The sequence below is a fragment of the Gouania willdenowi genome, chromosome 3, assembly GCF_900634775.1.
Source record: "Gouania willdenowi chromosome 3, fGouWil2.1, whole genome shotgun sequence".
Classification (NCBI taxonomy): Eukaryota; Metazoa; Chordata; class Actinopteri; order Blenniiformes; family Gobiesocidae; genus Gouania; species Gouania willdenowi.
Window position 1 is genome coordinate 36,716,650 of NC_041046.1, and position 27,139 is coordinate 36,743,788.

Here is a 27,139-nt window from a genome sequence, read left to right on the forward strand (position 1 = left end):
TGACACCTTTCATAAACCCTTCCAGTCTACATGCTTTCTGCACTGACGTTGCTTTTTTAATCTTTCCAGGAAGATAAACCACTCACTTCTGCTCTTACAGTTCTTTTTTTGCAATCCTATTAATGTTTTACGGGTGTGATTCCCTCATTGTGCAAAAATTGTAACCCGAGTTTGGGATTAGATATACAGTAGAGGCCCATACAAATGTGCCAAGTTAGCAACAAGGATCAAGGAAAAGAATCTTCTATTGAATACTAGGAGTTGTCAAGGTGCAGAAGAGTTCGCGCAATTCTTGAAAAAGCTGTAGAACACTACATTTATCTGAAACCAAACATCCAAAACTGGAGTATGTGATGAATACAGTGAAAACTCATTAGTATGAAGAACGTTGTGTTTCCCACTTCACTTGCAGGTTTCATTGTTGCTGTACACTGTTAAACTGCTATCAGTTCAAATAGTGGATGGAAGCTTGAGGTCAGTTTGGCTCTGAAATAATCTGAACTTTGCTGACCCATCGAAGTAAAAGCATTGAGTGTAAAAATTATATATTTATGGGAAAAAGTAGTCCAGCAGGATTGTCAGCAAATTGTAGTTTCAGTATTGTGTGTCTTGTCCTTAAAAAGCCTGAAACCTACACTTTATGATGACTCTGTGGAGTCCTGGTGAGATTGTTTAGATTGAAACAATAACTGATAGTTACACTGCAAAGCTTCCATGCCCTCCACCTTTCCACATGGTTTGCTCCATGTCAGGTAAAACCCTGAGAAGTCGTTCACAAGACAACTAATCTACGTCATGACAGCTGCACTGCGATCAGTGTGTGATGTTTGCACGTTGCCGGGGCCTTGTTGTCTGGCTACTGTGGATCCCTGGAGATTCAACCAAGCAGCAGATTCTCATGAGTGTGTGTGTTCAGTGTTAACCTGAGAGCTGGAATGTGAACACAGTGTCAAACACTTCGCAGGATAAAAGAAACCTATTGTGCTCTGCTCTCTGCTTCTGCTGAGCTTCTTTTTTTGGCATCTGAGGATTGGCCCGACATCGTATCTTTCTACAATACACGTCTCTGCTGGGGCATATTAGTTAATCACCACTCAGAGATGTTTGCTTTCCAACACCAAGATCAGAGGCTAAGATGAAGGCAAGGGCTTTGGAAGTGAAGGAGTGCGCTTGGACGTCAGAGGAGTGCCATCTGGTGGATGAGATGCAGGGTGACATCCAAAGGGACAACCTTTGTTTACCAAACCTCTTCAAATCCAGGAAAGTAAAGCCTGTCGTGAAGACTTCGACCAGCCTGAATCACCAGGTGTACTACACAGCCAGAGAGCTGCTGCTGGAGGTGTTTGACAGAGACGCTGTCCAGGAGCTTATCAGGAGAGCTGCTTGTGTGAAGACTGGAGTCCCCCGTCCATTACCTGGTCAAAGCAAGGCGCAAAGTCCAGACCTTACTGAGGAGGAGTATGCTGAGGCATTAACCTGGTTCTCTATAGTCCTACAAAGCGGATTGTCTGTGGAGGAGGACTCCAGCTTTAGGTCCGCGCTGACCCAAAAACTGGACGGATGTCAGGGTGTCCTGAAAAGAAACACCATTCAGACAAAAGTCCTGTCTCTCACAAGGTTAAACAATGGAGAGAAGCTGGATATCCTCTCTGCCTTCTCTACCCACGTGGCCAGGCGCTACCAGGCCTTGTATACACCTGGTTCTCACCTGACAGTGAAGAAATGCAGCTTGTCCTACCAAAACGGTCTTTCCACAGTCCGCCTCGCTCTCCTCTGTGACTTGAGCTCTGGGTTTATCTGTAACATGTATCTTTATTCTCCAGAGCAGCTTCAGAAGCAGAGCAGTAAACCTGTTGTGGAACAGGTGGTCAAACACTTACTGAGGCCTTTCTGCAACCACAGACACCTGGTTCAGTTGGATAGCTCAGCGTGGATGGAGGGCCGACTCACGGATATCTTCTCTGGATTTGGTGTCAATATCAACTTTGTCCCAGCAGTTAAAAGACCGATAAAAAGCTCGTCGTTGTCATCTTTTGCATCCTCTTCACCTCAGCATCAAAGAGCATCTGAAACCTTAGCGCCTCATCTTCTCGCCCACCTACAGGGATGGACTGGGCCCGCTCTCTTTCCTCTCGCTGACCTGAAGAATTCTGTAGTAGATATGTTCCTCCCAGGCCTCTGGGTGACTCTACATGTGATCTGCATCAACACATTTGTGCTGCACACTCTGCAGATCAAGGGCTCGGGGAGGCAGGTCCACCTGACACACTTTACCAGGACTTTAGCCTCCCAGCTTGTCGTGGAAAGCAGCATCACTGTGCCAGTTCTACCAAGACTAAACAGCTGCTCGTATCCAGAGACGAGTTTAACAAAGCTTCCCCAGCAAAGGTCAGGTGTACGGTTCATTAGAACAACAACAGAAAAAGGGCAATTCTACTTATAAAGGAATCTAAATTATCTAATAACTATCTTTTGATCGTGGATGGTAATAAGTCTCTACTTTTGTGGGCAGTTTTTGATTATATTTACCTCTGCCAAGGAGGTAATATTTTCACCGGCATTTAATTAAAAGTTTGACTGTTACCAGTATTACATCACCACGAATCCGGATTGCGTATTTTATTGGAATTTTTCGAGAAAATGGTGGTGCCCATACATTTGGACCTATTGTATCATTACTAATTTTCTTTCAAGCATTTAAAGTGTGAATAATCATGGTACAATGATCAATATTATTGATCCAGATGACTGCCAATATCTGGCAAAGATATGTGCTTGGTGCTGTGGCACTACTTTAGTGCCTTTTCTTAGCGTGTCATTCTGAGAAACAGATGAATTAATGTCAATGAATTACTACCCTGCAACGTCATTAAGTTCTTTGCTCCAGAATGGTTTTGTTTGTTGTTTTTAAGTTTGTGCATGCAATATCAGTCTAAAGAGATATTACAAAAATTAACTGTCTCTCACTCTTTCACAAATCACATTACCTTCTATGGCCAATACTTATCATAAATGTTTTGGACTGTGGAAACAAAAGTCATCTTTAGAATATTACTTTTATTATGATGCAAATTTAAAAGACATCTAAACCTGATGTAAAATTATATTAAAATGTTACTCTTTAAAGAAGTTACAAACATGCTTCACCGCACAAAGTTAATTCTCCCTTTGCTCCTGTAGGACAAACACCAGCGGCTCTAGTAAGGTGGTGGAATATAAAACCCGCTGCAGCAGCTCTAGTGTGAGGCATCAGAGCAAAAGCAACAACAAACCAGGAGTGTGTGGGCTGGACAATTCTGGAAACTCCTGCTACCTAAATGCTGTGCTGCAGTGTCTCTGCTCCACAATGCCCCTGGTGGAGCACCTTCTTCATCACGACACACGCAAAGACCTGGCAAAGTGAGACTGATGCTGCCTCTTTGACCTTAGCTCTCCTAGAGTTAAAACTCATGTTGATATCTGTGCTCCTGCAGGTCTAAGTGTAGGGTCGTCGAGGTGTTTGTCCGCTTACTGGAGCAGATGTGGATGGGAAGTACCTCTAGCTGTGCCCCTGTGGAGGCCCGAGCAGTGCTGTGCTCCATCCTGCCCCAGTTCAACAACTACTCCCAGCAGGATGCCCAGGAGCTGCTGCTCTTCCTCCTCAATGTGGTCCACGACGACCTCAAAAAGGTCAACATTCACGTCTGCATCAGCCCAACTAAACATCAATACTGTGTGTGTGTGTGTGTGTGTGTGTGTGAAAGAGAGAGAAAAAAAGCTGGACGTGCGCCCATCTCTCCTCCGTGGGTCACTGTGTGACACATACGCACGCGATCAGCCACACGCATGCACCCGTCCGCCAGTCACAGTCACATCCACGCACATTTCTCCACTGCGGGATGAATAAAGAATATCTTTCTATCAATCAATCTATCTGCTGTAATTCATCCATTTTTTTTATTCGTTTCCTCTACTAACACCTCCAATTCTGCTGCTTAAAATTTTTATTTTTGCTTCCGCGCACTCATGTTCACCCTCCACGTTCAGGGCAGTCTGCACCAGTTCTGCACGTGCACTAATCATTGCTGCAATCTTAGTAAATTTCATGCAGCAGGTGACGAAACTGCGTCACTAAAGAATTAGGGAAGCAACTGAATTACCACCCTTTATTTCAGGTCTGAGTGAATCCGCCCCAGAGACGCAAACCTCCACCAAGCGCCAAATATCCTCTTTGCCAGATATTGGCAGTTATCCGTTCAGTACTTTTGAAGTAATCCTGCTAAAAGACACACAAACAAATATATAAATACGAGTGAAAATAAATATTACTTCCTTGGCAGAGGTAATAAAGCATCAAAACAGTTAAAGGAAAGTTGGTTAGGAAAAAGTTGTATAGCCAATGGCAACTTCTCAAAAACTAACACAAAGATGCACTAAAAACAGGATGAAGTTTGATCAACACAGTTGCTCAATCTGCTCGTTCTGAGAAGAGAACAATTAACTGAGAAGCCCAAACATAGGTTGTCAATGTCCACTATCACCTGAGATAGAAAACCCAATATCATTTCCTGACTGCCATATTTTTGAGAAAACTCAAAAGATACAGTGCAGAGGGTCACTCCACAAACATCCTCCGATTCACTCTCTTGTGCGATTCTGTGTTTCTAAGGTTGCAAAGCGACAGATGCGGTCCTCGCTACAAAACTGTGCCACCGAGTCCACCATAGTGTCTCATCTGTTTGAGGGCCAGCTGAGCTACATGACCATGTGCATGCACTGTGATCACCAGGCCCACAGCAGACAAAGCTTCACCATGCTGTCATTGCCAATACCAAGTGACATGATCAAGTGCTCCATTCAGGTATGAGCCAGCTACGGGTGCTGTGAACATCAAGCAAACTCTATGCACTGTACAGACCTCAACTTTGCTTTGTCCCCGTGTCACTACAGGACTGTCTGTCCCTGTTCTTTGAGCAGACTATCCTGACTGGAGGAGAGCAGATGTTATGCTCGGTGTGTGGGCAGAGGAGAGAAACTGCAGTCCTTACCTGTTTGGAAAAACCTCCTGAGATCCTCACTTTGCATATCAAACGGTAGGTTTTAACAGTTCACATGTTGCATTGGTAGGCACCAGCAGACCCCCCGCAACCCTGAAATAGGACAAAGCGGATCTGAAAATGGATGGATGGATGTTGCATTGTGGACTTTTCAGCTTTAATGTACCCATGCATGTCTAGTACCGACTCTAGTTAGCTTACGGGAAAAGTAGGGAGTAAAGTGAGCTATAACATTGGTGGCAGAAAACTCTGCCTATGGTAACAAACATGGCTGCTGAACAGAAGTGTTAATAAGGAAACATAAAATAGAAATAAAGGACTGTTTATTTTAAACAACACAACAGTAATTATGGGATTACTACATCAAACTACTAAGAGAATCATGTAGGGAATCTGGTGAAATTACAATGTGGTAGTACAAGAAATTTTTCATTTAAAAGAGAGGTGTCGGAGTAATATTTGTAAACAACTCAGGAAAACGGTAACACTTAAATCTTTTTCCAAACTTCTTCATGACCTAAACCTAGGACCTTTCATGAACCGTAATACAATGTAATTTTATTGTGCTGTTGCTGTTGTGGCCATGTCAGAAAATAATTTCTGTCTCTGCTTCAGGACAGACAAAGTCTATCTATCTAATTCAATCCTACTACATTTAAACTTTGGATTTTTGAGAATTTTTATACAAGCTTGTTTTTGTTTTGTTATTGTTTTTTAACCTTGCAAAATGCAATTAGGTTTTGTACTAGATGTATAGTATTCCTGTTGTAAATGGTTAAAATATTTGGTGAAAAAGAATGGTGAAAACACTTTTCCAACCCCATTAGGCAACATGGAGCTGAATAATTACTTCACAACACAATAGTCTTAGTATGACTGCTCAGTAGTTAGGGAAATACTGTTTTAGATCTTGTCTTGTGAGTATAGATTTTCAGTTTTGACCTTAAAACAGCATCAAATGTCGAGTCATATGAGGATGACGAGATAATAATAAAGACTATGTGCACAGACATGTAGCTGAGCTAATAATAATTATGTGCACTGTGCCCCGACCCCTTTTCAGATTTGGCTGTAAAGGAAAGAACCAGGTGAAACTGAAGACTAACGTTGTTTTTTCAATGAAGCTGGACCTGAATCCATTCGTATCCAGCGCCGTGCAAAGTGATTCCATTTCATCATACAATCTGTATGCTGTTGTGGTGAGTTCACCTGTATGAATGGATAACAGATTTGCTTCTTGTTTACTTATTTCAGTACAAAATTTACATGCTGCATTCTGGATTCTATTTGACCTGTGTTTTAAATCATCTGTGAAAAAAACATTGCTTTTATTTAGGATAATGCTGCAGTGTTTGTTTTGTTTGTTTTAACTTTTAGCAGGATTAAAAGTACTTGATGGATTTTGATGATAGACTTTATGCCTTGCAAGATTCCATTACATTTCATAGGGGATCCAGATCAATATACTGATTCTGAGTCAGTTTTTAAATCTAAAAGTCTGTATTGCTCAAAATTGGCTAAATTTCAAAAATGTATATCTCTGTTCATAATTGACCAATCTTTATGAAATTTGACTCAGTTATGTTACGTTGATTCCTCAATTACCCCACCAGATTGCAATTTTCATCACAACCTTCCAAAAAACAAATTGAGGAGCCTATTTAAGCTTAATATATTGTTATTAATGGGGATATAAACTTCTTCCAAGCCTTTTAAAGTGTGAATGATCATGGTACCATGATCAGGATTACTGATCCAGATAACTACCAATATCTGGAAAAGAAGATATTTGACACTTGGTGGAGGTTTGCTCTTGTTCTTTATAATGCTTTCTGGCTGAGACTGACTCTTTTAATTTAGTTTTTTATTACAATTTATACTATATATTGATTAACAAACCGATAAAAATCCTTGTAACATCCAAGTTAGTTCTAATTAGATTGATAATTTATTGTTAGAGTTTTTGTTAGTTTAGTTTTTGGGGAGGTTAAATCTTGTTTTTAGTTGACAGTAAAGTTATAAGGTAAAGTTTAAAAACTTGGTAATGTTTTTGCTTCTCGAATGAGAAGCAAAATAAACACATGGTTTATTTAGGAACTTCATAATATCGCAATTTGTTATTCAGATCAGAAAAAAAAAGATAGAAAATGTTGGTAAAGCAATAATGTTTCAGTACTGTCCACATAATTCTGTACTTTATCTTTTAGAATCACATCGGCCATCTGAACATGGGTCACTACACAGCGCTGTGCCTCAACGCTCCAGCCCAGACCTGGCACTGTTTTGATGACTCCATGGTCAGAGAGGTCCAGGACAGCTTGGTCCATTCTCCAAATGCCTACATCTTATTCTACAGCCGCAGGCCTTTCCAAAAGCCAAATATACAGGGAATCTGAGCTGCTCTTGCAGCTGTCGAAACCGTTTTGGACTGAGGCACTTATTATATTAATGTTTCCCTTTAGTGTCCACACATACCTCTCCTTTAAGGTGAAGTATGAAGAACATACAACAAACAGAAACGTCATGCAATAAACCTCCAAATCAACTTTTTTTGCAATCATATTCTAAAAAGTTCTACATACCTGTCTAAGTTGTCATGGTTAACGGAACAATAATAATAATAATACATTTTATTTAAAAGCGCTTTTCCAGACACTCAAAGACACTTTACAGCATAAAAACAACAAGAGATTGATAATTTATATTGATAGAAGAAAATATGACAGAGAAAAGAAGTGAGTGGGTGGTTTAAACATTAAAAGCTAGGTGAAACAGGTGAGTTTTGAGTAGTGATTTGAAGGATGGAAGGTTGGTGCAGTTGCGGATGTGGCTTGGTAGTGAATTCCATAGGGTGGGGGCAGCTACAGAGAAAGCTCTGTCCCCCCAGGTTCTGTGCTTGGTCCTAGGGACAGTGAAGAGGTTTGCATCTGAGGAGCAGAGGCTGCGGGAGGGAGTGTAGGGGTGGAGCAGATCTGTGAGGTAGGAGGGGGCCTGATTATTAAGGGCTTTATGGGTGAGAAGGAGGAGTTTGAATTTGATGCGGTGAGGAACGGGGACCCAGTGGAGGTTTTGGAGGACAAGGGTTATGTAGTCACGGAAGCGGGTGACTTCAATGGTGAGGTGAAAGTCTGAGGCTGTTTGGGTGAGGGAGTTTGGACCAATGAGGAGTATGTCTGATTTGTTACTGTTTAAAATCAGGAAGACTTGGTGGAGATGCATAATTGGACGCTGTCGGCGTAACAGTGAAAACGGAAACCATGACGACGAATGATTTGACCGAGGGGGAGGAGGTAGATGGTGAAGAGGAGAGGGCCAAGCACAGAGCCCTGGGGGACTCCTTGGGACAAGGCGGCAGTGGAGGAGGACCAGTTGTTAATGAAGATAAATTGTTTTCTGTTCGTGAGGTAAGACTGTAACCAGGTGAGGGAATCGCCAGTGATATTGAGGAGGGATTTTAAGCGGGAAAGTAGGATGGAGTGGTTTAATAAATTAAAGTACTTGTTTTAACTACAAATAAACTGGCATCTAAATAGAAAATGTGATAAGAAGATAGGATTCTCACAATGATTCGAGCTTTACTTCTGCAGATATCTTTGTTTTATTTAAAAACTATTAGTACACGTTTTACATAACATTAGTTGAAGGAATGATTACTGATATTACATATTTATCAGCTTTGAATTATATCTGCGTTTGGCAGTGGGCCAACAAATAAAATAAATGATAAAAGGTATGATGAATAGTTCTGTTTGGTAATCCCACGACAGAAACTAGATCTTTGCAATTCGGTGCGGGGAGAAATATCGGTATCAGGGTTATCGGCCAAATGAGTTGTAAAATATCGGCAGATCGGCCAAAAATCCAATCTTGTGCATTCCTAAACATTTTAGCAGATTTCTAACACTTATAATATAAGCTCTCAGTCCATCAGTGAAAACACAATTAACTCATCTATTAATGATTCTGAGACCTCAATTTTATTCATCAAGGAGGATTCAGACTTTATCTTGGAGAGGAATTTATTAGGGGTAGGACTCAAACACTGTCCATATAACCTAAACCTCACTGAATCACCTTTTGAAGATTATCCTGACAATACCTAATGAAGGAGCTTTAACTACTTTTTTATACTCAAGCTAGAAAAATAAAATAAATACAACTTTCAAGAAAAGTCCCCTCGCAGGGTTCAAACCCACACATTTTTGCTACGTGACCATAAAACTGAAGATTGGCTTTTTGTTCTTAAATACTATAAGGACACAAATGGACATTTAGTATTTTATTAAAAGACAAACTTCAACTGAGAGTCTTTTTTTTTTCTTGTTCAAAATATTTTTGTGACATACACAAAATTTAACTTCATTTTCTCTGTAGCAATTAACTGATTTCATAAACGCAACACACTATAGTTTGTTTATATACAGCATAAAGGTTAAAAAAATAAATGAATTTAAAAACGGTATATGCAGTTTTATCTTTATTTTAAATGTCAAAAGGGTTTGTGATTCCCAATGCTTTCTTATCTGTTGGAAAATGCTCCAAATGGCTTTTTGACTGATAAAGGTTGCCGACTTCTGTTGTTGTAAATTATGATTAATAATAATACGTTTTAACTTATAATTAAAATATGATGGTTTGTTTTTTACTTTAACATAATTTTCGAAAAGTGGTTGTCAGCGCACAGTTGGTTTAGGTTAAGTTACATATTTAGCATTTAGCACTTAAATTAGCATGACGTGCTACAGGTGTAGCAGGTTATCAACCATAACTTCAGGTGCTTTTATATAAAACAGACAACCTAACTATTAGACTGTTTCCACTTGTTTCAATGAGTTTCCTTATCATTTCACATCGTAAAGTGTGACCCTGACGGGTTTAACTTACCCGGGCTTTCCTTTCTTTGCTAGCTTTGGGTCGGAGGTCACGAGTCTACAAATCTCCATGGCAACGACAGAGAAAATTACTTCCGCTAATGATTCACGCAATGTTTTTTAGCTACCAATAATTAAGATGAATTTTGAAGGCACACTTTTTGGAAATTTGAACATATATCAATATATATATTTAAGCAGCAATTAGCAACTCAATTTGTGCTGCTGCCAAATTAACTGGTTTTCAAAACCTTTATCAATTTTCGTGGCTCAAACTCGCGGCCCGGGGACCATATCCGGCCCTTGGGAGGATCCAATTCGGCCCATTGGAGAAAATAAAAATGACGTAGATGAAACTCAATATGGTGCTCAAAGTTTTCAGTTCTTATATCACATGATTACAGTCCTTTTTAAATGTTGAAAAAACTCAATTATCACAAAATCCTTTCAATTGTCCTGAAATTATTACATATTTCCCTTAATGTAATAGAAATTGGTCACAAAATCTAGGAAATTTAGAGTGAAGACCCTTGTGGTACTAATATCACCTATTGATTGGATATTGTCAGTTTCCTACATATTTAGTATTTTATGTATACATAGAACTAGAGCACAATAACGTTGAAAATATAAATTTCCTCACATAAAATCTGTGACCCACACTGCACACGATTAGACCAAGGATTGCATGTGGCCCCATGTCTGCTGCTGAACTACTTCCTCCCTCACTTCCCTCATTCTGAAATATAACTAATCCCAGATCTCGGTCCCATTCAATAAAATATAGTGTGTACCTGTGGTGAAAGGACATTTGTTCACTTCATCTTTACAGCACACATTAAAACACACACAATAAGTGATTTTCAGTAGTTTTAATAAATAGTCAGGTAACTTGATTGAGATTAATGTAATCGTTATATCTGCAACAAATCTTCCTTTTTAGCAATAAGAAATTAAATGAACATGTACAAGGACAATAACCACATGCTAAGCAACAGATAAAGTGTAGAATCTGGTCACATTAAACCTCTGGTTCCACCCAGAGGAAAAAGGCTTGCTCTTGTTTGACTGTCAGGCAGCAACATGTTATTGATGAGCTTGTTAAATATATCAATCCGGTTCGGTGCTGGAGGGTTACGACAGGCCTGCATAGTTGTTTTTTTTCTCTGTCTTTCAGTGGTGATTGAAATCAGGTGATCGACGCTGCTGATTGGGCTCCTCTGCTGTGGCTGGACCAATCATCTCTGGAGGCAATCTTTATAAAGGACTACCAGATTATCTCTATCTCTCCACTCTCACACTGCACGTGAAAGATAATAACTGAAATATTTTACTTATTTATTTTATGAAGGACACTGCGTCAATTTTCTTGTGATTTTTTAGGGACCCCAGGAAGAATAGTGATGGGGATTCTATTTCAATAAACAACGTACTGGTTTAAGAAATCACTTTGTTGTAAGGAGGTACAGGACCCGGGCAAGTTGGGTACTCTACATTTGCAGCACGTAGACTCTTTCTAGTTGTTTCTACTAGAATCAGAGAGGTTGATAGGCTGGAGTTTTGTTATTACCCTAATTTCCAGTCTATAATCCGCTACTTTTTTCCCACGCTTTGAACCCTGCGACTTAAACAGTGATTGTGGATTTTTTCCTGTTTTCAAGCTTTCAACCAGGTGGACTAATGAAACTGTTTACATTAAATAGTTTGTGCTTCCATTGACTCAGTCATTTTGTCACAATGCACACCCCCTCATCATGGAAAAGACACAGGGAAATGTCAGAGAGAGAGAAAGCTGCAGAGCAGCCTGTATAAATTAATGGTGGGGGTGCGGACTGATATGCAGATGTGGGGCAGTGGGGAGATGAGTTATGTGTAGAAGGAAACTCATTAGATGAAACACAGAAATCTTTGTTAAACCTAAAATGCATACAGCAGTCCGCCTACCTGCCTGTTCTGATTGGCCGAGTCTGAAGGGCACACTCATCAGCCAATAGAGTGCTGCCTATGTTAAGCTGCGGTCTTTGTGTAGATTTTCCTTAGAAAATTGCTAAATTATTGGAATGCAGCCCATATAACAGTGCGCTTTATAGCCTGGAAATTACGGTACATTGATTTAGAACAACCTATGTGTCCCTACCTCCCCCACATCTTTATTGATAAGTGCTCTGCCATTTGCACAATTTCTTTGTTGTGGTCCTTCAGTTGTGTCTTAAATAAAACACCAAGGAGCCTCCAATCAAAACAAACTTGCCATTTCACTTCACCATTTGTCCTTAAAATAAAGTTTACGTGAATAAACTGGTTGAACAGAATGAACTTTATCGAAGCAGGATGAACTTTCAACACTTCTGCTTTAAAGCTTTCATGTCTGCAAGTTTGACATAAACAAACAAAAACAGACTGCATATTGTATCTGTGTGAGAACAAAGGCTGATTATGAGGCAAACAATGTAAATATTTCCATCACGTTTGAGATGAAATAAAAAGCAGACAGTCTCAAACATGAGAAGAAAGTTAGTCCCAGGACTACTGTGAGATTATGGTGGCTGCTACTAATGAAAGAAATACATTTGGTCACCTAACAGATGAATGAACACCTTGCCCTTAACTATTTACATTGTCCATGTGCAACATCAGCATCGTTAAGTATGTACATGTTAAAGTGAACTTTCAAGAAAGCTGAGGATCAATTCTGCAACGCCACCGTCCTCTTGGAGTGGGACAGGTGAGCGTCTGAACCAGCTGTGAGCTCTACACAATAACCAGTTTAGTCTCTAAGTGAGTAATACACAGACAGCATAAGTAACAGCTGTATGGTCCTCTAGTAGCTGAAGCATTGCACAACATTCCCGCCGCTAAAACCAAACCTGGCGTCTAACAACCCTTCACTCGAGCACGTCCTCGCCGTGCACGCACTATTTGTTCCCTCGTTACTAAGCTCACACCAGATCCTCAGAGCTGGAAAACAAACAACCGCTAGGCATCGTTGCTCCGGTGTAGTGTTCCGTTACGTCTTCGTGTTCAGCGGCGCCAATCACAGGGCGGAGTAGAACAGAATGTAGGCTGCAGACGACTTGACGGATGAGGTGGAAATGTCGGATACCTCGTGGTCATCGAACTTGTACCAGCGCTGTTTGAAAGCGTTCTTACAATACGCTGTGTAGTGGCCACCGTCTAAACCCCCGTAATGATTCTGATAGAGAAAGAAAGAGGATTTTAAACACACACAAAAAAAATTGTGAATAATAGAGTTGCACTAATACAGATACTGGTATTGAGCTGATTCCCATTCCCTTCATTGGCTTCCTGTAAAATCTAGAAGAGAGTTTAAAATCCTCCTGTTAGCATACAAAGCTCTACATGATCAAGCTCCCGTACATCTTAATGACCTGTTAGTGCCCTAACGTCCAAGCACTTTTTTTTGCCATGTTGGCTAATCCACTATTTTACAAACAGCTACAAGCTCATGTTGACATGTTATTTCTACTTACAGAGACTCCATACAGGTTGTATTTCTTCAGGGATTGTTTGGGTCCGATGACATACTGACACAGGTCCAGACTATCTAAGGGAAAGTCCACAGAAGTCTGCAGCTTCTGTTTCCATCGACCCTCGTAGGAAAATCTGTGGGAAAAGACGGAGAGCCGTTATAGAGTGTCAAAACTCTCTAAACTTAGATTATAAGTATAAAAAGTAGAGAGAAAAATGCCAGTGCAGACCGTTTTAGGTGCACCAGGACGATGGGTGGGACCTTCCAGATCTCCAGCTTCTTGGTGGAATCTCTGTGGGCTTTGCAGTGTCTGCAGAACACTTTGTTGTTGTCCGTCAGCCGCTCTTCTTTGGAGAAGAGGCGTAGACAATCCTACAGAAAACAGCAAATTTTTTAGAAGCATTTCTTGAGTCATTGTTACTTTGCTTGTGCACCATCCAGGGTTGGGGTCAATTATAATTTTAACTGCCTAATGAATTGGTATTTAAATAGAATTATGACAATTACAATTGTAATCATAATTGAAAAAATATGTTGCTGTTGTAAGAGTAATTGAATTCAGATATTAAAATATACAATAATATTACCAATATTTTGATGGATAAGGAAGCCCAACAAAGTAACACAGAGATGAGAAACAAATTAGATTCTAGATAATATTCTTAGTGTATTTTACAGCTGATTTAAGACATGGGTCAAACTGACCGTTATCAAAAGAGATGCTAACAGAAAGCTAACACAAGAGGAAGGGTACATTTTATGGGGTTTTTTCCTGTTCAGTAATTGTGATTAATTTTAATTGAACTGTAGTAATTGAGAACATAATTATAATCGACTTACTGTACATAGGAAAAATAATAATCTTAATTTGACAAAAATGTTAGTCACAGTAAGGATAATTGAGTTGTAATTGAACATGAATAATTGGAGACATAATTCTAATTTTAAAATGGAATAGAGTTTTTAAAGAACTAACAAACATTTATAAAAGAACTATCATTTAACAGTTGATAGAAATAAACTTCATACTTTCAATGTTATCTGAAGAGGGGCACTAGATTCACTTTTGCGTTTTTTAATAATGCGTCTAATAATTAAAGTCTTGTATCGTACTGACCTGCAGAGAGCATTTGCTTGGGATGCCAGAGCAGCGACAAGTACATGAACGTCTCGAATGTCCGTGACTTTCGGTGGCAGGTCAGACATTGCACGGTGATGGACTTGAAACTGGCCCTGGAACAACGCTACGATGATGGATTCATTCAGCAGCTTGTGTTTGCTCCAAGCCAGGTCAGCGGCCATCTGATCGTCCAGATGGTCGTTTTCTTCCTCTTTATATCGCTTCCTGTTGTCCGCTCCTGACCAAAACAGGAGTAAATCAACATAAACAAAAAGTGAAGTAACAGATTAACAATATACAATAAAATTTCAAATCCCAATTAAGCTTAATTAGCATGCATTAAACTAGTACACTGTCCATACAAAAGGCAGGAAGATAAAGATAAAAACAAACACTTGCTTAGTAATGTAATAAAGATTGTCCCTAGACAAGGTAGACTGGAAGAAGGCCAGTCTGATGGTAGACAGATCACACAAGAGGAACATGATGAGATGGAGACTACATCACAAGAAATGTAACCAGCGCTTACAACTTAATCAGCACATTTATAGAATTGGGTTGAAAGATCACTTTTTTTTTTAATTCCATTCCAATTAAACTCGTTTGTCATCTTTAATAATTTATCTACCAATGGCTCTAGGTTGAGATTCCTTAGAAGAAGAGGTTATTTTTAATATACTATGGGCATGGGTATGGTCAATGGGCTATACTATACTATTATTTCCCCTGCAATATTTGCTAGTTCCCCTTGTCCTTGTCTGTATTTTAATGCACATGAGGTCAGTAAACCACAGGTGATGAGCATGTTTTGAGTCTACACATGCACAGAAGTTTGACAGAGCGTCAGAGCAGACAGATGCAGACACACCACACGTGCACTGCTTGCAGAAGGACCAAGGACACAAAAACTGTTACTTACTCGCTAATTTGCCATCATATGAAACCAGGTAAAAAGAAAAAAAAAGACTGTTTACCAATGATACTCAATCAGATTTTAAGAGTAAAAATGATTTTCTTTGAAAGAAATGATGAAGAATGTTGTAAGGCATTATTTCGTTAGAACTTAAATAGATAAGAAGCTCACATTTACCTTGTTAAGGTCCTCATGGAGCCCATCCATAAGGAAGAGCAGCAGCTCCTGGGAGTCCTGTTGATCATATCCAGCAAACTGATCATTGATCTTCCCAATGGTGATCTTGAAGTCCCGTGGACTGACACACTTGTATACACCAGCCCACAAGGCTTTCATGATCACTCCAAACTCCTCAGCAACTTCCCTTTATGACGAGGATGTTGTGCCTAATTCAAATATAAAAACAAAACACGTTTTAGACTTTATTTAAACAACGACCAAATATTTGCACAATGTTTCTACTGTTGGGGAACCTGACCTGTTAATGTCATCCAGGTAGCAATTATTGTTGAAGTACTCGACCATGGCAGCGTGTTGCCACAAACACTGCAGTATAGAGTTATGTAACACGTGTTGCCTAGGTACGAAGGCCAGTCAGCGATGCCCCCAAACCCCGAACACTGGATTCAGGTTGCGAAGTTTGGCTGCTGATGGACCGGACAATCTCCACTTTAGAATAAACCTTTGCAGTGAAGGTCTGAAGAAAAAGGGACAAAGTCAAATCTCTGACATCAGCAGCTACACGAACCACAGCCAGAAGATTGTAAGTCAGACCTAAATCCAAATTATGTCTAAAGATAAGATTTTTTTTTTAACCCCATTTACAGATACAAAATAGCCTGAAAACAGTCTCTAAGCAGTGGTGTTCTCAACCTTTTCAGCCCGTGACCCCCAAAATAAAGATGCCAGAGATCGGAGAGACCCCCACTGTGCCTGAAGGTGGTTGAACACAGACATGACATTCAAGAACAGTGATGTGGAGACAGGGCCACCTATAGGGGAATAAAGGGGAGAGCTTGTTGGGGCCCATCAATAAAGTCATTGTTCTATGAATCTGTGATGACCACATTTATTTATTCATCGGAATTATATCTTACTGTTATCCAGGAAGTTCCCATTATTTTGTCTCCTAGTATTAGTCATCTTAAAGACATAATCCTTGTTTTAATCAGAAAATAAAATAGATTAAAAGTTACCAAAAAATGGTTGGAAAATGTAGTGAAAGGGAATTTTTAAAGAAAACAAACCACAGAAATTAGTTAAAAGCTGCCAAAAACAGGAAGAAAAAGTGGCTCAAAGTGTCAATATTGGAACAATGGTAAGAACAAGTAGTTCAAAAATACATTAAAAGGAGCAAAACAATGGCAGAAAAAGTGATGAAAAAATATTCAAATGTGGCAAGTTTGGTGTTGTAGCAAAAAAAAACGGTTTGTAAAAATGAGCAAAAATAGGCTGCCAATTGTTCAAAAATATTCTCAGTTTCTTGAAGGCATTCTGGCAACCCCCTCCCAGTCTCGTGACCCCAAATGGGGTCCTGACCCAAAGGTTGAGAACCGCTGCTTTAAAGAACAGAAAATCTATATCACCATCCCTCACAAGTATAACAGATGATGTGCCTTACTTGGTTTCTCTGTTGATGGTGGGAACGATGGTCGCGGTGCTGGGGGCACTGACTTTCTTCAGGGCCTCCTCATTCAGGTCTTGGCTAATGTCTGGCGAGGAATACGAGCGTTTCAGTTTAGACTGCTCGTGCTCGCGGCTGCTGTCGGGCTCAGCTGGCTGTGCTTGTTTCTGTTTGACTGTTGGGGGTGTGGAGGGAGGAGTCTGGGGAACGGTGACCTCAGGGGGGTACAGGTGTACCCGGTTGGTCGGGGAGTGGTAGTATCGGTAGGTTCCTGTCACTGTGTCAAGAAACTGGGCACAAAGTAAAACACCATTAAGTCGTAGATACTACACGCTCAGTTTGATGACAAATTTAATCTTCGTGGGATAACTGATGGAGTTTTAGGGTACCTTCATCCAACCGTCTGGAAGACCTGGAATACTGCGACCCATTTCCTCACTCCTGGCTCGTGTCAGGGGCTCCCTCTAAAAAAAAAAAAAAAAACAAGTGCATTGTCTTTATTACCCTGAGCGACCACATTTGCATTATTTAAAATTATTTTATGCTAAAAGTTTGCACAAAACTCCCTTAGTTAGGTGAGATAATGTTTCTGTCTGTCATGATTTGCATTGGATATGTATGTTTTTAAGCACTCAGAGCGCTTACATAGTTAATAGTAATATACTGTAGAATAACTAATATAGGAAAAGCTAGTACAATGTAAAAGTGTGCAACCAAACTTGTAAAAAAAAAACATACGTTAGCCTCGGCTTTCATTAAAGAAGAGTGATAAATAAACCAAATCCACCATTAATGATGCAACTTCCTGTAGAATAACAACAGTTAAAAACAAGCCCCAAATCTCCTCTGCCAGTTATTGACAGTTAACTGGATTAGTGACCCTGATCATGGTACCATGATCATTCACACTGAAGAGGCTTGGAGGAAAAGTAGAGCGTCATTAACAATACAGTAAGTAGCTTCAAATGTACCCCCCCCCTTTCTTTTTTAAAATTAAATGATGAAAAGTGAAAATCAGATCCGATCTGAATTAAACTCAGTGGGGTAATTGACCAACCAACCCAACAAACAGAGTTAAATATCATTAAAATCAGTCAATTACAAACTCGTGATATTCATTTTATAAATTTTGCTAATGATTAGAGCTCGGGATTTTTCGAGTTTGAAAATGATCCAGAATCAGTGTATTGGAAATATGGAATCTTCCATGGCATAAGGTCCATCTTATGTCAAAAAAGTTGTCAAAATCTGTTAATTTTTTTGGACATAATCCTGCTGACAGACAAACAAAACAATAAACCACATTAAAATATTACCATCATTAAAGGAGAAAAAGTAATAGTCCATTCTACAAGAAAAAATATAAATAAAATATAGAACACGTGTGTGTGTGTACTGTGAAGTAAAATGTCAAATATTCTGGGTGACATTAAATAATTTAGGGGAGGTGTGAGTGGCTCAGTTGGTCAAATCGATCCCAAGTGTCCATGACCACGACTGCAATCTCCAAGCAGCTACTGACAGAGGGCTAACTGTAGCGCTGTTGCTATTGGTACAGTATGAGGCGTCAGTCAAAATAGGTTAAAGTTGCCAACAGTACCAAGCTTTTCAGACTACCAATACTCAATAAAAAAAAGCAGCCTGGCCACATTCTGCTGTTTACGATGTAGTGAAAATCAAATGCTGCTTCAACCTACTTTGGAACACATTAAAAATACTTTGAGTCGTGTTATAGTTCAGCAGTTTTCTAATTTGAGTTTTGTTGTCAGGCTTTACAAAGTTCAAAAGGGTCGAATGAAAGCAAGTTTTTAAACCCATCAGCACCAAGCCCGCACCTTAATTTCATTAACTATGTGGTTGGGAGCAGGTGAATCCAAAGACATGCTCTTAGAGGGCGTGTCAGTGTTCTGCTCCTTTCCCCGCCTTTCCTTTTCATCCCAAATCCTGGTTTCTTTCTCCTCCTCTTCCTCCGCCTTCTGCCTCTCCAGTTTCTTTTTCTCCTGATGCTTTTTCTCCTCCTCTTCCTGTTTCCTCCGTTCTCTCTCCTCGCTTTCAAGCCTCTCCTTCAGCTCCTGTTCTCTTCGCTCTTCCTCCAAGCGACGCTCGAGGATACGTTTCTCCTGCTCCTGTTTTGCCCTCTCCTTCACAGCCACCACCTCAGAATGTATTTGACTTTGTTCTTCCATGACAGAGGGCTGTTGGGGTTAAAAATTGGTTTGACAGAGCGGTCTGGAACAACGGGGCCATTAAGTGTGATTTCTTTGCTGAGCCATTTGGCAGGGTTTAGGTTCCACTGTCACGTGGCCCAAAGGCTTCTTAGTGCGGTCAAACTGATGAAAGAAGAGTCAATTAGACACGGGCACAGAAATTCATACTTTGCATCCTTTAGAGGTTTGACTCTCATTCAGCGTAGGACACCATACCTGTGGAAATGCCCTTGGCTGTTGCAGATGGACTGGCTGACTGTTGTGGCTCCAGGTGCGGAGCTTTGTTTTTGCGAGGTCAAGCTCGCCATCCTGCAACCGAGCAGAAAATGAGTGAGGTTTTGGATGTGGGGGGTCTGCTGGTGCTAAGCCATTTAGCAGCACCGTTGCGGAGGACTCCAGGGGCTCAGGGAGACCTCGAGCTCAGGCGGAGGGAGATTTGGAGGCTTGGTTCCTCGAGGGAGGGATAGGTAAAGTTCACTGTTCAGAAAATAAAAACAATCATTAACACAGAGGGAACTAACACACAATTTGCTCACAAATAAGCAGCTAACAGAAAAACAAAGATGTGCCAGTGTTCAACACACATTCATTTGTGGCAACCCGCAAATAGATTTTGGCGGTTAGTTCTCGCTCTGTGTGTTTAGCATGTCATTAGAACTCCTGTACATTTGGTGGCAGTATGCATCGCCTCCACCAATAAAACCAAAGAAGAAAGTATTGCTTCTTAAGACACTCGGTCCACAAGAGAAGACATAGGAGATGAGGCTTAAAACAACAAACTCTTTGTTTTTTGACCGAAACAACGCAGTAGAACCGGACGTTATGATGACGTGACCAAACACAGCGTCTGGACATTTTTAATTGGTTTGTTTGTTTATTAGCCTCCCCATAAGCTTAAGCCTACGCTCTCAGCTATTCTTCCTGGGTTTCACAAATAACCTTATGACAATACAATTTATAACAATGGAAAATAATAGTCACATTACAGCTACAAAATAGGCATTTCAACAACTACAACTAAAACTAAATAATAATGCATTGATTTTATATAGCGCTTTATCATAGACACTTAAGCGCTTAAATCAATAACAGACATAACTGCCCCAAAGTATTAGAATTAGTGTTTGGCACTAAAGTTCCTAATTAATAATCTATAAATATTATGTTGTTTAATGTTACTTGGTAATTACTTCCTTTCATGCATAGCTCTGTATGTTACCGAATGCTGTAATAATGAAGTTCTTACTTTGAATAAAATAAAAGAACCACCAGACTGCATGCTTGGTTGAGTAACGATGCGTTTCTGTGCTGAATGAAAGCTTTTGGTATAAAAAAATCTGTGTCCGTGGAGCGGCTGTAGGTTTGAGACGAAGTGAAAATATGAAAGTTACTATCAAGTGCCATTTATATTCCGTGGACATCGACGTCTGGCTCCAAAAAAAATCCTGACGTTTCACAGGATCCTCTGGACTCATTAACACTGATAATTATGACTCTTTCAGCAACCCCAGTCACGCATAAGCCTGTACATAATTTTTTAATGTATACATGAGTGGGTCAAGCTATCATATATTGTATTGTATTTATAATGTGCATTGTTTTTTCATTAAAAAATGTTAAATATATTTTTTCACCTTAAATTATGCTAATACTTTAATTTTAGTGAGGTTAGTAACAATCATAGTCATAAATGCAACGGTACTAATAAATGGCTAAATTAATCTTTTTTTTTGGTTTTGGCCAAGAATTTTCATTGGGTGCATCCCTAGTTATCATAAAGACCTCTTCGTACAAATATGTGGGCAAACAAGTGCAGAAGTCTGAACAGCTTAAACTCATGTTATATGAACCTGTTTCTATATAAATGTAGCTGGAAACATTAACTCATGCGGTTTGCAGTGTTAACCAACAGGCTAACCACTAAATGCGTGTTGTACTGCTGCTGCAGGTTGGGCAATTATGTTATCTTATTTATTCAACCATAAGTATTTTATTTTTTTAATTTTAGTATATTTCATTGTATTCATTTTAATTTGAGTTAACTCCACCACAAATAAACTCTGTTTCTGTAGGAAACACTGTTCTGTACATTCTGTGCTGCCAACACTCACATTGTGGCAGAGTGCTGAGAACAGTCTGTCTCGGAGGTCGTACTTTAGCGTTGGTTGTAAACTGGGGGAAAAACAACAGCCAGTTCTCATAGCCACCCTCCAGCACAAGCGGCTCACTCTTCAGGATGGTGAGGCTGTCCCACTGAAAACAAAATCGTGTCACGCGAAAAGTGTACTTTTATTACAGCCCCTTATATCAAACACATGGATTTTACCTTAAAGAGGGCATCTTTGAGGCTCTGCAGAGTGGTGCCCATTTTAAGATCAGCAGCAGAACTGAACCAGTCCAGCAGGATGATGTAATCCACGAATCCCCGTCGTCTCCACTGTTCCACAGAGAGGTCGGGCAACTTCACTTCAACTTGATTCACAGTGATTCTGTCAAGTCAAGAGATTAAGTTTATGAGAACAGTCAAGGATTGGGGGGGAAAAAATCCAGTGGTTTCTTAGCAAACACCAAAAATGTGTAAACATTCTGATAAAGAATGCATCAAATATATAAAGAATAAACATATCAAGTCAAATAGCTTTTTTCTTCTTTTGTTATAAAGTATAGGAAAGAAGAGCAACAATTTTACCCCGGACAGCAATAATACATATAATACAATGGTATGAAATATATTAATACCCTAGTACAGAGAAAGTTGCAGCAATGGATACTGACTACATGCAGACTTGTGTTATGTAATAAAGCCATGTCGCTCACCCTGGGGTTATAGCCTCCTCAGGCACACTGATGCAATTCTGCGCCGACACCTGAATGTGTGACTCCTCGAAGTCTGCTTGGCTGCGTGCATCCATGACGATTATGGAGATGTTCTGGTCTTTCATCATGTGGAAAAGTTTTTCAGCTGTAATCCCACCAGCTGGCATTGGTGCTATGAAGGAAAAGCAAAACAGTCACTCATGTGCACACTGTCATAAAGATCTGTAAAATGATAAAGCAAAACATGATGGCAGCACAATGAGAAGCATAAAGTGATTTCTTACCTTTTGAGATTACATTCTTCAGGTCATGATGCTCTCCTGTTATCTGAATATGGATCAGAAAACACATTCACCTGATGACAGCAGCAATTTCATTCCAAGTGATTGCCCCTCTGGATTTTTTATTTTTGCAACATTCGTCCTTCTCTCTATGAAGTGTAATCATTTTCAAATGTTACCTAAGATTAACAGCAGCCTGAATGCTTTGATACTTATAATTTTAAAAAAAAATCATTAAAAAAAAAACAAGAACATTGAAAGAAAACAATTAAATGTCTTTTTTATTACCTGATCCACAAAATAAATTATTATTTAAAATCCATGTATTCATCAAATTTCAACATTTTTTTTATTTTTTGAGCCAAGGTACATCTATTCATTGAAAAAAATCCCAAGGCACATCACCAACGGAAAATGTTAAAAATTAAACTTTGCAGCCTATATTAAAAATATACATACAGTGATTATTATAAAAGTGTCTTAAATACAAATCAAACATTGTTTTTTCATCTTTCATATTTTGAATACTTGATACGCGTCGTGGAAGGGATAAAAGTAAGTTTAAAAAACCAAATCATTAAATATGATTAGAACTACAATTTAACTTTATTCGGTTAAATATGGTTTTGATTTATATAATGTATTTTTTAAATTATATAATGTTATATAATATATAAATACACTATAATTATCATCATTATTAACAAATAAATATATAATTCATTTTTATAATTACATTTTGTTCTGTATTCGCTACATGCACAATATGGCGTCCAATAACTTCTGGTCACAGTTTGTGTGGGCGAGGACTTCAGGTTCCAAGGTCCTGCGAAGCAACCTGGATTGTTGTTATTGTTGTTAGCGAAGCCAGCAAGCGGTGGAAAAAATGAGTATGTTCGGTGTCCAAAAGATGGGTTGGAGGTTCAGCGTTACACTGTTCTGTGCCTACATCTACCTGTTCGTCACGGTACAATTCCTGTCTTAGCTTCCACTGCTTACCTGTTGATAATGCAGCACGTCAGCAATGGCTAGCCAAAATCTGGAGAGATAACTTTACTCCAAGTAGGGAGGGGAGTATGTAGCCGGCATTTCTTACAGGCTGCTAAAAAGGGAGGCTGTGCCTGTTCAATTTGAGTGGAACAACTCACTGAGCCAAGACTTGGTGTGTGGGAACGTAGGCCACAGTAGGAGAGCCCTGTGGCTGCAGATCCAACTGAGGACTTTTCAGAATCAGAGATGGAGGCAACTGGAGTAATTGCCAACGAATTGCAAAATGGAAACTAGGACCTGCGGAGACGACTTGAGCTGGCTCTGAGTCAAATAGAGTGGCGACAGCTGCGGACATGTTTTTGTCTGGAGCGCTTTGCTAACCCGGGGTTTCCACTGGATATGTCACCGCTGCGCCACGGCACCGATCCGGTATTTCAGCGCTGTCCGCCGTCCGGTAATTCACACCGGTTGCATTTTGAGTGCGCCGTGGTGCGCTCCGGTTGAACGAGTGTGACGTCACGAGACAGATCAGTTCTCACAATATTTATATAATCGCGCGAGAACGCGGTTAAATGTATGTGTTGTAAACGCAACAATAAACAGGTCAGTGTTCCTAATGAAGGAGAACAAGAATACAGAAAGAAATCCATTCAACTCTGACCTAGATAGCAAAATAATAAAAATTTTGTCATCAAAAGCCCCGTTTCAGTATTGTTTTCTGTAGTTTCATAAAAGGAAATCAATGTTGAAGTGTCCCTAAAGCAAAAAAAAAAAGTTTTAAAGTCACTGACAGGTTTTTTCAGAAAAAGCCTTTTTTCTCAGCTTTTAGTCACAAACTGGCAATTTGTATGAAACTTTCCTCTATTCAACTGCTGATTAAAGAAGGACAAAACAAGCTAGAAACAAAAAAAAAATTCTGAGGAAAGAAGAGTGTCTAATCTTTTAGAATCTGGTTAAATATAAAACACCTGGCACTATGGGGTTGGCTGCTCTGAAAACAGCTGGCAGTTAATGAGTTAAGAGTGTCAGATTTGATCCAAAGGCTATGATGGAGGAATGTGATGTTCAAGAATGAACCGTATCTAGTTTATTAACATGAATGATGAGAACTGAGAGGCAGTTGTGTGCAGTTTTTTAAATTATTTAATGCCATATTTGCTGACAATAATTCGTTTTCAAAAATGTTTTTTTCATAACAATTTGAAATTGAAATTAGATAATTTCCCATGGCACACCTGACCATCTCTCACGGCACAGTGGTTGAAAAACCCTGCTTAGGACAAATGTTTTGAGACACATAAAGTTGTGTAACTTAGCCATACTGTAATGAATAACTTTGATTTTATAACTGTCCAGCACAATCACTGCTTTTAGTTTTAAATCAAACCATTCACACAAACAGAGTGAAGCATCTTACTAAACATGTACGTAGAAAACAAGGTCTGCACCTTTTTGTTGTCCTTCTGGTTTCCCTTTGGTGAGCCCCGACTGGCATCTTTCTCTTTTATTTCCTCCTTCCTCTTCTTTTCCTCCTGTATCTCCTTCTCCTCCAGTTTCTTCCGCACCTCAACTTCCTCATACCTGGGGGAAACATTCAGATCAGCATTGTGAAATTTTCAAAAGACCTTGTAAACAAAATGTCTATTTTGTGTTCAGTTGTTTGAATCTAAGGCCACAAAAGTCACCGACCTGAGTTTTAAACTATCTGACAGCTTCTCTGCTTCTTCAATGGCTTTTTTAAAACTGGATGGTCCAAGCAAAGCCAAGTAATGCTCCTGTGCACAAAAAAGTTGGTCACCTAAAGTATTCTTCAAGGTTTTCAGCAGTAAGAAAACATACACATACAACCTAATGTAGGTAATATAGTAAACCAAGTAGAGGGAATGCAAATATTGTCTTACCGACTTGTGTGTGAAGTCTGGTCTTTTCTTGATTATGTCGTACACAGTCAAATACTTCATGTACAGCACGTAGGCCTTTTCCTCGTCTCTATCTAGGCGACATTCTTCGGCTGCCTTAAATAATTTACAGGCACTGGTAACATAGCTGTAAAAAAAAAAAGAAGAAAAAACATAAGTAACAAACAAACAATGCTTATTAATCAAGTAAAGTCCCTCTTTAGCTGTTATCAATTTTTGCACTTGGGAAATAATTATATATATATATATATATATATATAACCAGGAATAAATATTTGCTCCTTGGAAAAGATAGTAGCTCTAACAAGTGGTACAATGATAAACTTGGTCATATTACAGCCTGTGCATGCAGCATGGGGCCACATTTACTCTGTCCCCGGTATGTCTCCAAAATGTTCCCAGGTTTTAAGATCACCCTTAAATGAAGACACATTGCACCTGGCATACTCACAAATAAGAAGGGTGTGAATAAAGATGTCAAGATGTGGTAAACGTCAAAGTTTACTTTAGCAGCCGTTTCCAAATTCGCCTAGCTTAGGTTTAATCAGCAGGTCTTACCCATTCTTTGAGTGAGAGTGTATGTTAGTCATTTAAAAACCACATAACATGTTACACCGCTTACCTTTTGGTGCTTGTTTTTTCCGGCTTGATTTCAGCTTTTTTATTGAGCTCACCCAGGGATGTGGACAGATACAGCTCTTTGACTCCGGTGGACACTGCAGGCATCTTGACGATACTCAGTCCAAACTCATACAGGCAGAGACAACCAGTCAGTGCTTCACAAAGGATTTGGACATTTCTAAAGAATTGATAGAAAGAAAAAAAAATGCATATGGTAAATTCTACATTCACAAATGTAAATTCAACAAATCTTATCCCCTCTTCGTAAGCTTTCTGTGTAATGTCAAAGAAAATCTTAAGACTTTATCCCTTATTCATACAAAAAAAAGCATAAAAAAGGACAATAAACAACAATATGTTTGAAGGGGAGTGACGACTGATTAAGCCCTTTTATTATTTTTTTTCTTCTTTCAATTGTGTATGTATGATTCTTGCTTGTGTGTGCACTTTGACTTTTTGTAAATCTGTATTTTTCGAATTAAAAAAATAATATTTTTTTAAAAATTACAAAAAGAGCAACACAACTAACATTATACTCTCAGAAACACAACAATAGGCATAAAGTGGTATTCAGAGATAATAGATATTAAAGTCACTCTTTTTAAGTATAAATTTATAGCAAAAACAAGGAAACTTAACAATTGTGTAACTAAAATGTCAACAATTTTTTAAACGTTGTTAGCCGTTTTCTGCAATTAGCCTCAACAGGACAAGTCAATACAATAAGCAACAGCTTCATTAGCACACTGTTAGACTAACAGATTTGAACACAGGGCAGAATAAAAACACTTTTACGACACGCACGGATGAGCTAGTTAGCCGTTAGCCTAGCTTTGATTACTTCCGAGTTAGCCGGTTAGCAGCTTTAGCTCCGAAATCACGCAGTTAGCGGCCACTCGCTATTTCAATAACACCCGGGAAATAGCAGCTGTAATAACATTAACCAGACAAAACGCATATTTTCACTCTCAGCAATAACGCATACCGTAAGCCTGGCCGTTTGTTAAAATAAGAATTCCTTCGAAGCACTTCTGTCCGAGCTACAGCTGCTCAGCGCTGTTTAGAGAGAGTTGCGACAACGGAAGTTGAAAATGCTTGACCGTCACGTGATTCATGTAGACTCAAATAGTTCCCGGAAGTTATTGATTCCGAGTGACATGTCGGTAATTTGTCGTCAGTAACTGCATTGATTTACAATATTTATACAGTATACCACCAGTATGTGTATATAAAATATCTGTTAATGTAGT

At 39.3% G+C, this 27,139-nt stretch overlaps 2 protein-coding genes and 1 long non-coding RNA gene across 4 annotated transcripts in view; 1 reads left to right on the forward strand and 2 right to left on the reverse strand.

Annotated features, from left to right (window-relative positions):
• Positions 1-9,978, reverse strand: part of LOC114456286 (uncharacterized) — an 87,215-nt gene extending 77,237 nt beyond the window's left edge. Inside the window, exons 1-2 of the long non-coding RNA XR_003672816.1 lie at positions 9,921-9,978; positions 5,028-5,129 (exon numbers count right to left, since the gene is read on the reverse strand). This is a non-coding gene — a long non-coding RNA (uncharacterized LOC114456286). The remainder of the gene's footprint in view (positions 1-5,027; positions 5,130-9,920) is intronic.
• LOC114456240 (uncharacterized) lies at positions 1,047-11,622 on the forward strand. 2 transcript variants are annotated; one of them, XM_028437882.1, is made up of 8 exons: positions 1,047-2,388; positions 3,181-3,399; positions 3,474-3,669; positions 4,649-4,840; positions 4,930-5,072; positions 6,100-6,235; positions 7,244-8,440; positions 11,085-11,622. In XM_028437882.1, the coding sequence occupies exons 1-7, from the start codon at positions 1,136-1,138 to the stop codon at positions 7,430-7,432; spliced, it is 2,328 nt and encodes a 775-aa protein (XP_028293683.1). In that variant the 5' UTR covers positions 1,047-1,135; the 3' UTR covers positions 7,433-8,440; positions 11,085-11,622. The 2 variants fall into 2 exon arrangements, with proteins under 2 accessions (XP_028293683.1, XP_028293691.1); XM_028437890.1 differs by having other exon boundaries at positions 7,244-8,151; positions 8,235-11,622.
• Positions 10,765-27,005, reverse strand: usp8 (ubiquitin specific peptidase 8). Its single transcript, XM_028474136.1, is given in 30 exon segments — positions 10,765-13,100; positions 13,399-13,531; positions 13,627-13,769; positions 14,515-14,541; positions 14,543-14,614; positions 14,616-14,753; positions 15,608-15,791; positions 15,793-15,816; positions 15,909-15,993; positions 15,996-16,013; positions 16,016-16,045; positions 16,048-16,084; positions 16,086-16,127; positions 16,359-16,422; positions 17,052-17,344; positions 17,444-17,518; positions 18,890-19,239; positions 19,242-19,321; positions 19,323-19,384; positions 19,519-19,570; positions 19,675-19,738; positions 21,373-21,514; positions 21,588-21,750; positions 22,079-22,250; positions 22,363-22,405; positions 24,798-24,930; positions 25,039-25,124; positions 25,251-25,395; positions 25,891-26,067; positions 26,875-27,005. Coding segments are annotated over 29 exon segments (3,120 nt in total). The 5' UTR covers positions 25,995-26,067; positions 26,875-27,005; the 3' UTR covers positions 10,765-12,941.
• Between the last annotated feature and the right edge of the window lie 134 nt (positions 27,006-27,139).

What these genes read in the sequence shown, in the direction of transcription:
- LOC114456240 (XM_028437882.1), top strand. Translation starts at nt 1,136, where the DNA reads ATGAAGGCAAGGGCTTTGGAAGTGAAGGAGTGCGCTTGGACGTCAGAG. An exon ending in TCCACGACGACCTCAAAAAG is followed by an intron (nt 3,670 to 4,648) that starts GTCAACATTCAC and finishes TGTGTTTCTAAG; the next exon opens with GTTGCAAAGCGACAGATGCG. An exon ending in CTCACTTTGCATATCAAACG is followed by an intron (nt 5,073 to 6,099) that starts GTAGGTTTTAAC and finishes ACCCCTTTTCAG; the next exon opens with ATTTGGCTGTAAAGGAAAGA.